Raw genomic sequence first — 12,447 nt, forward strand, 5'->3', positions numbered from 1 at the left:
TTAAAAATTATCACTTTTTGCACAGAAATCCTGGGGAAATTGAACGCCAGGGAGGTTAAAGGGACACTGTAGCGGGGTCAGGGGAAAATGAGTTGAAGTTACCCGGGGCTTGTAATGGTCCCCCGCAGACATCCTGGGCCCGCGCAGCCACTCCCCAATGCTCCGACGCTGCCTCTGGTTCATTTTGGAATTTCAGACTTTAAAGTCTGAAAACCACTGAGCCTGCATGGCAACGCCCTCACTCCCGCTGATGGCACCAGAGTGTACTGCACAGGCCCAGTATGGTCTGTGCCTGCGCCCTGCGCTCCTGGTGACATCAGGGAAAGCGAGGACACGGCAATGCAGGCGCAGTGGTTTTCGGACTTTAAAGTCTGAAATTCTAGAAGAGTACCAGAGGCGGGGCCGGAGCAGGGCCGGCCTTTGACCTGAGCGACCGGAGCGATCGCTCAGGGCGCCGGCTTCCAGGGGGCGCTCCTGCCACTCAGGCTGCATATCTGGCTGCGGGCTCCGGCTGGGTCTGTCTCGCAACGTCTTGCCCCGCCCCCTGGTGCCGCTGGGGGTGATGGGGGCGAAGACCAACAAACTGTTGCTGCGAGCTCCGGCTCTGCCTCTAGGAGTGAGAGACTCCGAGGCCCCCACCTTCTAGGGGGCGCATAAGTGAGAAAATCACCCTCCCTGCCAGCCAGGTCTGACGTCTGAGCACCTCCTGTGAGCACCGACTGTGCCGTACAGCAATGGGTAACACTTTCCGCATCCCATTCACCTCCTGTCCCTGCTGCTTCCATCCTCGCAACACACATCCCCCTGGTGATTGGTTGTCTGGAGCCCTGCTGCTGCCGCTGAGGCTAATGGGAGTGGAAGAGAAGAACAGGAATTTGTGTAGCTGCAGTGGTCCGAGACGAGTGACACAGACAAGAGAGGCAGGAGAGGAGCACAGCCGTCCTCTCCTGATAGCCGATATTTGTGACGTTACTAGAGCAGAGAGAAGCAGATGGGGACAATTTAGATAAGATAAATTCCACTGAATTCTTCATGTCCTTTCTCTGCCTCCCAGCATGTGCACTCCGCTGTCTGCCCTGCAGAGTCCAGCATGTTGATGTGTGTTATATGTCCCTGCCAAACGAGACTGGTGAAGACTGGTGAGATTACTCAATATCCACACAGTCTATTCCTCCTTTTTCCTGTTCCTCTTTATCTCCCAGTGCCACCCATCCTCTCTCTCTCTCTCTCTCTCTCTCTCTCTCTCTCTATATATATATATATATATCCCCCTCCCTCTCTCTTCATCTCTCTCTCTCTATAGATATATATATATATATATATATATATATATATATATATATATATATATATATATATATATATATATATATATATATATATATATATATATATATTCTCCCTCTCCTCTCTCCCCCCCTCTCTCTCTCTCCCCCTCTCCCCTTCTCTCTATCTATCTCTCTCCCTCCTCTATCTCTCTCTCCCTCCCCCCCCCCCCCCTCTCTCTCTCCATCCCTCTCTCTCTCTCCCTCCCTCTCTCTATCTCTCCCTCTCACCCTCCCCTCTCTCTCTATATCTCTCTCTCTCTCTCCCCCCCCCCCCCTCTGTTTTTTGCCCTCGTGTCCATCTGCATACTCTAAAAGGGGATCTGCAACCTAAACCTATATACACTAAGGGGGATCTGCCTATAAATACGCTAAAGGGGGGGGGGGGGGGGGTCTGCCTACATATACAAGACTAGTAGCCTATATACACTAAGGGGGGGATCTGCCTATAATAGGCAGATCCCCCCCCTTAGTGTATATAGGCTACTAGTCTTTTATATGTAGGCAGATCCCCCCCCCCCACCTTTAGTGTATATATAGGCAGATCCCCCCTTAGTGTATATAGGCTACTAGTCTTGTATATGTACTAGGCAGATTCCCCCTTTAATATATATAGGCTGTCTATATATACACTAAAGGGGGATCTGCCTACAAATACTACTACTACTACTACTATATAAGACTAGTAGCCTATATATACACTAAGGGCTTGATTCACTATACGGCGCTAACCTAGTTAGCACGCCTAAAGAGTTTGGGCGTGCAAACTAGGGCGCTAGGTAGTTTGGCCTCACAAAGTTAGTACCGTTTGTGCGCAGAAAACGTTTTGCAGTGCGCCATTAACATTGCACTGTTTGTGCGGTAATTCGCCTTTGCACGCTAAACAATGCATCCTCCACACGAACGGTGCAACGTTAATGGCGTACAGCGCAACGTTTTCGGCGCTACACGCGATTGGTATTTACTTTATGTGCATAGCGATACGGTGCTAATACTTAGGATCTGCCTATAATAGTTAGTGTGTGTGTGTGTGCGTGCGTGCGTGCGTGCGCGAAGAGGATGAATGGGGGGGCACCAAAATCTGGTTACGCTCAGGGCGCTGTGAAACCTAAGGCCGGCCCTGGGCCGGAGCATCGGTTAGTGGCTGCGCGGGCGCAGAACATCTGCGGGGGACCATTAGAAGCCCCGGGTAACTTCAATTCATTTTCCCCTGACCCCCCCTACAGTGTCCCTTTAAGTGTTAGGTCCACTACAGTGAGTGGTTTATGGCGAAATCCACAAAAATGATCAGTATCAATAGTTTACCTAATCTACTGCCGTATGTTTGGCCTGTAAATTTTTTTTTCTGATGCAGGTCCAAAATGGATTTAAATATGTCTTTATGAATGTATCTGTATCTTACAAAATAATCTAGAACAATGTGTAAACCATTCTTATAAATATGAGAAATATTATTTTTCTATAGTATGTGCATAAGCAGTCCTTACAGATTTTTGAAATGCTTCCGTTGATTGACAGAGCAATATAATCTCAGTGTTCCTGCCTGCAATTCATTGTGTATACAAGCAATTTATCAGCAGGAAGGGGAATGATCTCTGCCTAAGCTGCCCTGTCGTTAAATCCTTCCCTGCTGACTAACAATGTGACTCCAGCTACTTTACGTTGATATGTGACTGTGCAGTTCAGTGCTTGTCTGATCAGATTGCTCAGTGTAGTTCTTGCTTCTCTCTCCTGCAGAGTGGAGGGTAGGACCTGGTACAGCGCTCATCGAGGCCGTCTGTGGATAGCAGCAGCTGCCAAAAGACCTTCCCAACAGGAGATCTCAGAGCTGGAGGCTTCATACCGTGTGCTACTTCACAAAGGTTGAGCTGCCAGATTTTCTTATAAACTCTGAAACGTGGGCAGTGAGAGTGCAGTATAGAGAGCAATTACTCAGAAAAGTGGGACTACACATATTGATCATATGTCTAAATAAGGAAAGAAAATGCCAGATGCTTGTGATAACTACTGTATATTCCGGCGTATAAGACGATCCCCCAACTTTTCCAGTTAAAATATGGAGTTTGGGGATATACTCGCCGTATAAGACTACCCCTCTTCCAATGCACACCAAATAAAAATTAAAAAAATCATGTACTGGTTGCTATGTATGAACAGATACTGGTGCTGTACTGTATGTGTTACCCAGTATATAACAGTATATAGTCAATTGACTTGTTGCATTGGTCGACTCTCCTTAAGTAGACTGGTCAGCTCTTCTTGTCTACCTGTTTATAAGAGCGGTATGGAAGAATACATTGCGCTCCCTCAGCAGGGAGATCTGAGAGGCAGTAACAGGATAAGGCGTATCACCCCGCATCAATGACACCCGGCGTATAAGACGACCCCTGACTTTTCAGATGATTTTCAAGGGTTAAAAAGTAGTCTTATACGCAGGAATATACAGTAATTAGGGTATTTGCATAAAAAGCCTTTGTTGCAGTCATGCGTAATTGTACCTGAACACTTGCACAGGACAGAAGGAAAACCTAGAGAATGTACTCTGTATGTATTTAGAGAGTTTAGCCTGTCTAATTCCCCCTCATCTGTGACTAATCACCACTGTAATTTGATCTCATCTGTGTCAGCTCAGGTATCTCCTCTGCCATGCCATGGAGTTTGTGTCAGCTTTAAGACAAGGTCTTAGATGATAACTAAAATGATATCTAACTATGGTCTGTCTCTCTTATACCTTCTGTAAAGCTGGCCATACACGATGCAATTTTTTTTTTTTCTCAGACATTTAATTTCACAAAAAGTCTTATTGGGCAAAAATTGTGTTTTCCATGCTGAGCTGAGCACATGGCCACCCATGCATTTAAAATGCAGATATAGAGGACTATGGATAGAAGTCCAACAGACTCTCCTTTTCAAATCTGTCCAGAAAGTTTTCAGTATGGCTGTTAAAACGTAAGATTTAGTCTGGTAATTATGTTCTATGCAGCTGTACTTAGACTATAAAAGAGTATAGTGCATGATAGTTGAAATGTCAGTCGATCATGCCAATTGCACTGTAAATCTAAACTAGCACTGATCTGCTGCTTGACACCCCCCACCCCCCGGGGTTTGTAAATATTTCTTTATACACCACTGATTTATGATCATTCCTAAATGACAATTTGCCTGAAAGAGATATGAAGGCTGCCATGTTTATAATTTTTTTTTCTTTTAAGCAATACCAATTGCCTGGCATCCTGCTGATCTGTCATGGACCAGTAGTGTCTGAGTCACACACCTGAAACATGTATGTGGCAAGCATCTGATTTGCATGCTTGTTCATGGTCTATGGCTAAACGTATTAGAGGCAGAGGATGAGCACAACAGCCAGGAACTCTGCATTTTTTTTAATTTTTTTTAAAGAAAATAAATGTCAGCCTTCATATCCATCTCCAGTCCATTAAGTAGCCCTGTGAAAACAAACCTAAAGAGAAATACAGTTCTTTAGAGTACCATACAAAATTCTGAACCCTCTCTTGCACTGTACAGAGCAGTCTGTAGTGATATATGTGTTTTGTTTTTAAGCATTCATTAAAAGTGGATACACTTTGTGTCTATGCAGATATTGATTTCCCCAAGGATTATCCAACTGGCTGTCTCCTGGGTTGTGTGGAAATGGCAGACTGCTTGTCCCAAGAGCAATTTCAAGAACAGGCAAGTAAATCATAAACCCCTTTAACTTCTAGAAATAAAATGCCATATCTACAGAAGAGCGCTTGCTGAGTGGTGTTTGGTACACATGCCAGATTATCATCTGAGGTAGTGATTGTCAGCCACCTCACCAGATTTTTATCTAGCTTGTTGATGCAGCTTAACCCACAATAGGAAGTACTTGGCAGCCATTAATAAAGGGATATATGCTAGAATTATTAGTACTTAAGTATTATGCCATCCAGGCAGGTAAACACTAAGGGCCTGTTTCCACTTCAGCCGCACGCATCTGCGAGACGCGCGGTGGCACTTTCGGGTCTGCGGGTATGCAGACGAATCCCATCAGCCGTGCCATGCAAGGCTGATGGGATTTGCAACCTCCCGCACAACTTCGGATGGAAATGGTGCTGTTATCTATGGCAGAGTTTTCCTGCGTGATTTGCCTGTGGGGAAAATCTGCGGATTTGGTGCGGAAACTGCGCAAGTGGAAATGGGCCCTCAGTAAAACTCGTTTCAGTCCCTAAAGCGTCAGCAAGTGTTTACGTTTCAATCCCTTCAGCATAAGTGTCTCAGATTACAGCCTTGAATCTTTCAACAGAGGTGTTGTGAGTATCAGGTGTAGAATGAACACATTTACTTACATAAATTACAGTACATGACTAAAACAGGAAAATAGTTTGGTAAAATGAGTAACCCCTAACCTCCACCATCCTTAACCCCTAACCTTATCTACCCCCCTCCCCCCTCCTTAACCCCTAACTCTTTTTATCCTTAAAGGAGTTATCAGGGGGATATGAGAACAATAAGTGCTACTTACCCTGGGCTTCCTCCAGCCCCAAGCTCTAAGCATGTCCCTCGGTGCAGCTCTGCGGTGAGCCATTCGCCTGTGACGCTTCCCGGTCCCCGGCAATGACGGGTCGACCTGACGTCATCGCCGGGGACCGGAAAGCTTCACAGGTGAACGGCTCACCGCGGGGCTGCGGCGAGGGACATGCTGGGAGCTTGGGGCTGGACGAAGCCCCGGGTAAGTTGCACTCATAGTCCTCGTATCCCCCTGATGACTCCTTAACTTCTAACCTTAGCCTTAACCCCCCCCCCCCACATAACTCCTAATCTTGGCGGAGGGGGAGGGTTAAGTGTTAAGGAGGGGGCTTAAGGGTTAGGCATTAAGGAGCATTAAAGAGAACCCGAGGTGGGAATTACTAATACTATTGGGGCACAGAGGCTGGTTGTGCACACTAAGAACAGCCTCTGTTGCCCCATCGTGTGCCTCCATGTCCCCCCTGCTCGCCGCTATAGACCCCGCAGTGCTGGCGACACGCAGCGTGTCGCCAGCACAATGTTTACCTAAGCGCTGTCTGTCAGCGCCGCTCCCCCGCCTCCTCCGCATCGGCGCACCCGCCCGTGTCCCTTCCCTCCCGCTGATAGGAGGGAAGTGACACGGCCGGGTAGCGGCGATGCGGGGGAGCGGCGCTGACAGACAGCGCTTAGGTAAACATTGTGCTGGCGACACGCTGCGTGTCGCCAGCACTGCGGGGTCTATAGCGGCGAGCAGGGGGGACATGGAGGCATACGATGGGGCAACAAAGGCTGGTCTTAGTGTGCGCAACCAGCCTCTGTGCCCCAATAGTATTAGTAATTCCCACCTCGGGTTCTCTTTAAGCCACTCATCTGTAATTCAAATGGCTCCAATACATATATGGGTGGGACCTATCACTCTACTCTCCACTCTCAGTTTTGCAGCGAGTAGGCTTCAGTGCTATTGTTCTGGTCTTACAAATGCATCAACTCACTTGCAACCAGCCTGAAAAGAGCAGTCAACCATTGGTTTTACACTAAGACGCATGCACCGCCCACTGTTTACTATATCCAGTATCAGTGTCATAGGGGCCAAAAACTTTTACTATAACAGAAGTTTTATTATATCAGATTTTAGTATACTAGGTGTTGATACCATAGATGTATAATGGGGATTGACCAGGACCTGGAGAGGTAGTTTTACTATACTCAAATGTTTACTACATCAGAGATTATTTTAAAGATTATACTGTATACATTTTCCTGAGTGTGTAACTGCCTTGACGGCATAATATTCAAGTAGCAAATTATATTAAGAAATATGCACTATACAGGATGAGGGTGGCAACTGAAAAATAGTTTGTACTATGTACCGAGAAAAATTCAGATACTGAATACTTTTTTTTTTTTTTTTTCTTCTCATCCACAGTATCCAGCGCTCAGCCAAGAATCGGCATCACCATTTGTATTCATCTGTACAAACCCTCAAGAATTGCTTATAAAGTTCCCTATTAAAGGCCAACACAAGATATGTAAGTGTCCCAACTTCACATACAGCCGACTCATATATAAAGCCACCTGTGCATTAAATGTGATGTTGCCATGTAAGGCTGGCCATACTTCTATAGATTGCTACCCTATGTGGTAAAACTATAGATTCCTCTCTGCAAATTAATTCAGAAAGGAATCTTTTCTTTTCACACACTGCACATCGATGGTCAATAGATTCCAGAAGGCAATCTATTGAAAATTACAAATACGGGTAGAAGGCTGCGCATCCCTGACCTACTACTACAGTTGAATGGTTAATCGCTGTGGCGTACACTGGCCTTCCTGGACTAAAATTGCACGCCTCGCATCCAAACCATGCAATACTGGTTTACGGAGAAAGTTTAGCTTCGATTATACAGTAGTTTGCTAGCAAAATACAATTTACTGGACATCTGCACCAACGTTGAGGTAATTCTCCGGAGCAGATGTCCTACACTATCTAACATAAGTTAAAAGCATATGACCTTACCCTGGCAGCAGCTAAGCAGAAATGTGTAATTTATATTCAATATGGACAGCAGAGAATAAAGCCAGCGCTCACCACATGGGCTGCATTTGAATGACCTCATGTGCACCACTTATACAGCTCAAATACACACTCAGCAATCAAACAGATGCAAAACATATGCATAACTAAATACTTATCATGCAAACAGGAAAGCACAATGGGAGCTGCTAGCCTGGTAGTTACAAAATTGATCATGATATTGATTGTAATTTAGACCGTAGTGATGGAAGATGAATCTTTATCAGCAGCATATACATCCTTATCTGTGATATCATTATTGGAAGTGATTTTAGAGTTTCCACTGTACTATATATCTAATCTCTTATTTGTAATATAGCAGTAAAGGTTAATAACTAAATGCATGTGGAAATACCTCCCACTGACTTTGCAAGTGACTGGACCTGGGAACTCTACTTCTGAGATATCACTAGTGCACTTCCTGAGAAATAGAACAAGCTGAAACCTAATTTTGTCATATTTTTAGTTGTTTATTGGTATGATTTCAATAAAACGCTTCTATTCTAGGGAAACTGGACTCTAAAATTCATCAAGGAGCCAAGAAGGGGTTAATGTTCAGAAGAGAGAAGGCTTGACAAGACTCAGAAACCAACAAGCTGGATCTTTTAGCGGTGCGCAGTTGAAGCAAATAGATGCCACTATTCCAAATAGGAGCACTTTGTGTCAAGATAGAAGTTTAAACCTGCACAGCGATCACTCTGACACACCAGCGGATAATGCTGTAGTAATGCACAAAGCATGACTAGGAAATTGCTTTTACTATGAGAATTCTTCACTATAATACATCTCATCACAATCCAACAACGTTGCTGATCAGTCAAAGCAGTGAATAGGAATATAGCTGTATAAGTCCAATATGCAGGATCGCAGTAAGAACCTGAACACAGCAACTCAATCCTCATAAGTCTGGACCTTGCCTTGCAGTTTCAGATAATACATTACACTTTGTAAATTTTTAAAGTGCAAGTGTAAAAAGCAATTTCCTGGTCATAATGTATGGCATACTAATACATATGGCATAAAACATATTTATAACTGTAAGATCCAGAACTTTTTCTGTACAACAACCCCACAGCAAAATAAATATTTTATTAACCTCTCATTGGTAAGAATGTATGAGTAAACTACAATCAATCTAAAGTAAATATGTACGAGCTGTTTTACTGCATTACACCAGTGTTTCTCAACATTTTATTGGTATGTACCCCTTTTAGAACCTTGTACTCACCAAATACCCCCTAGTAAACATTACCACAGGTACCTCTTGACAAATATATATTTAATTGTAGTGCATGACAATTGGTCCTAAAATACTAATTTGGTGTTGTTTAAGATTTATCTTTTTTCTAAAACGCTGACTGTATTCTTGGTTAAAGCGGAACTGTAAAGTGTTTTTAAACACAGTTTCAATTACCTGGGGCTTCCCCAAGCCCCTAGCAGCCGTCCTGTCCCGCGCCGGTCCTGCCCGAGCCGCCGTACTCCCGCCGCCAGCTACTTTCGTTTTGCCACTGCGCCTGTGCGGCTCTGGCCACGCATCCCCTGCTATTGCAGAAGGGAACGCGATGAAAAGATACGCTTGGCAGGGCTGCGCTGGTGTTGACTTATAAGACGGCGGCTGGAGAACGGAGGCTCGGGCTGGACCGGCGCGGGACAGGACGGCTGCTGGGGGCTTGGGGAAGCCCCGGGTAAGTTAAACAATGTGTTTAAAAACACTTTACAGTTCCGCATTAAGTATATTAAGCCCGAGTACTCCCTGGAACCATCAGATGTACCCCCTGGGGTACGGGTACCACACGTTGAGAACCTAGGCATTACACCATGGAAATCCTTAAGAAAATCGAATAATGTGTGGCAGTGTGGTGGCTGAGTTGAGCGTTTGCCTTGCAATGGATGCTGCCTGCCCAGAGGTAGCTTCTCACGTCTGAGTTTTCTGCTACTCTTTCCTTTCACGAACCAACATCATTCAAGCAGATCTAGCCGTCGGGTGATTTGGGCTCACCCTGCTTCTACAAAAGTCCTGGCGATGCTAATTACTAGTCCCCCTCCAGGCTGCCATGGATAGTGAGGGAAAGATGTAATTCGGCTTCTAGCTATTGCTGGCAGACAAATTACAGTGTTACAATAGTAATTTGTGCTCAGTCTTGACGACACCAAAATTACTCACTAAGCGCCGCAATTCCTATTATGGCCTATGGTGGAGCTGGCTGCGCCCATATCGCCTGCACTGTTTTTACAGCGCTTTTTCAGACTGGGTTCCCACTTGAGCCGAGCCATGAACTGCCAGCGGGAGCAGACTGTGTAGTGTCCGCTCCAATGGTCTGTTGGAGTCCAGAGTGGATGCTTTTTAACTACAGGCTATACGAGAAATGTGTCCACTATTCTGGGAAAATGGAGCACAGCACAGAAGTGCAGTCTGCTTACCCTCAATAGATCCACTGCAGTTTGAACGGATTTGTTGCAGACTAACCAGTGCTAATGTTACCTAAGGTAGCATGATGATAAACCAGTGTATGTAGGGGGCAAAACACTAACCAGGCTGTTTTACTTGTTTTATTTTGTGATTTATTTTTGTTTTGATAACTGCCTGAAACAGATAATTTTCAGGTATTTTCAAGTACCACAAATGTTTTCCTAGCAGAATTCGTCATTTTAGGAATAGGAGGATAAGTACAATTGTCGATCTCCTCAGTTTTTCACCGCGGGTTCACGAGGTGAGAGGCCTGCTTACAGCACATGCACAGCAGATCATGACCCAGCCGCAGGTTACTATCTTACAGAGGGGACAGCACAGACTCGAGCAAGGTGCACCCTCAGTGCGGGACAGATTTCTAGGGGCTGTAAGAAGCCCCAGGTGAGTAAAGCCTGTCTTTTTAGCTCATGTATTCTTTAAAGTGGCAATTAATGGTACAATTTTCATATACTATAGACTCTCAGCTCTTTAAATAGGTGCCAGAAGGTAAACAGATTAAAAAAGTATAACCAATCCTTAATGATTAACTCAATCCACTGGACTAATCGTCCATTGGCAGGGAAAATGATGGATATGATTTGTGTTCTGCAGCGTCAAGCCTTTATCATTTCAACCAATCTAATAATCTGATCAGACCGGAAAGGATCAATGAAAATTGTATAGATAATGGGCTCCTTAAAGAGATTGTAACAATTTTCATACTTATTTCTTCTATCCTATAAGTTCCTATACCTGTTCTAATGTGGTCTGGCTTACTGCATTCTTTTCTAGTTGCACTGTCTCTGTAATATATCTAATCTTCTTTTCTTTGTAAACCCAGGGAGGAATGCACTGCCTCTGCTGTGATAGGGAGAAGTTATGCACACCTCCATGACCCTGTAGGCTCTGTTTGTGTGCTCTGTTAGAGTCTCTCCTCAATTTCAGCTTGTCTGAGGGGGGAGGGAGCTGCCTATGCTAAAACTGTGAGAATACCTGACTGGAATGCAGAAAATTCACTATGTAATAAAAACTTGTAGTATATATACTACAAGTGTGTGTAACACACACACACACACACACACACACCACTTCCTGGTTAGCGGCCATGGTTTTTGTTTGTAAACACTGCCTAAAACTGGTGAATAAAAGCCAGGATCGCGGCGGGAATCGGCAGAACCAGCAAAGAGGGATCCAGGAGATTAGTGACTCGATTAGTATGTTTTTTTTTTTTTTTTATTGTAAAAATCGGACAGTACAGATTCCCTTTAAAAGATGCAATTTTTTTAACAAATCAAAATAAAGAAAGGTAAAGAGGAATGTGGGGTAGTAATCACTTGTACAGGATCAAAGAACTACAATATATCTTAAAGGTACAATGTTGCGTACAATACGATATACAACTTAGAGTAAAATGCACATTATAGTTATATGCGATAGACATTGGACTCTATTTACAATCACACATGCGGTAAGATATTTTTATACCGCTATATTACCGGCAGTGATAATTGCCGCATTTTTTCCACATTCACGAAAGATTTTTTTTCCGCATACAGGAACAATGCATAAAAAATTGGAGAAACATGCGTAATTATGTAGTAAAAATGCAGAAACCATGCATAAGTGTCATAAAAAAAGTAAAAAAAAAAATCCAGCAAACCGCACTCAAGGCTGAAGACTCCATTTAAGACAATGGGAAGGTAAATATATCACCAAATACTTGTAGGTGATATAAAATCTGTAGTTGTCAGAAATACGGCGCCCCTTTTTTCTTTGTGAATTTCGATTTTTTTTTTTTTTTTTTTTTTTTTGCGGGAATTACCAGCTTTTGTGGACTTTTACACATGCGGGAAAACAATGCGTACAATGTTACGCGTGTGGTAAATAGCGATGCGTAAAATTGTGAATGTCAAGATGGTCTTATTTCAGTGGGGAATTTGCCGCAAGTGCATTTCCACATGCGGAAAATGATTGTGAATAGAGCCCATTGGTTTCAAAGTTAATTTGTGTCAAGTTATGCCTTTTAATTTTACTACAACAGTATCACAATACGTACCAATATAACCAGGATGATACAGAAAAGGCAGATATAAAGGGAGGGAAAAAGATCT

At 44.0% G+C, this 12,447-nt stretch overlaps 1 protein-coding gene across 1 annotated transcript in view; it reads left to right on the forward strand.

The window, feature by feature from the left end:
* Positions 1–8,989, forward strand: part of TRIP4 (thyroid hormone receptor interactor 4) — a 45,402-nt gene extending 36,413 nt beyond the window's left edge. The window contains exons 11-14 of the mRNA XM_068275662.1: positions 3,063–3,187; positions 4,924–5,015; positions 7,240–7,342; positions 8,395–8,989. Of these exons, the coding sequence (XP_068131763.1) occupies positions 3,063–3,187; positions 4,924–5,015; positions 7,240–7,342; positions 8,395–8,462 (388 nt within the window). The 3' untranslated portion in view covers positions 8,463–8,989. The remainder of the gene's footprint in view (positions 1–3,062; positions 3,188–4,923; positions 5,016–7,239; positions 7,343–8,394) is intronic.
* The last annotated feature ends 3,458 nt before the right edge of the window (positions 8,990–12,447 follow it).

The sequence above is a fragment of the Hyperolius riggenbachi genome, chromosome 3 (assembly GCF_040937935.1).
Source record: "Hyperolius riggenbachi isolate aHypRig1 chromosome 3, aHypRig1.pri, whole genome shotgun sequence".
Taxonomy (NCBI): Eukaryota; Metazoa; Chordata; class Amphibia; order Anura; family Hyperoliidae; genus Hyperolius; species Hyperolius riggenbachi.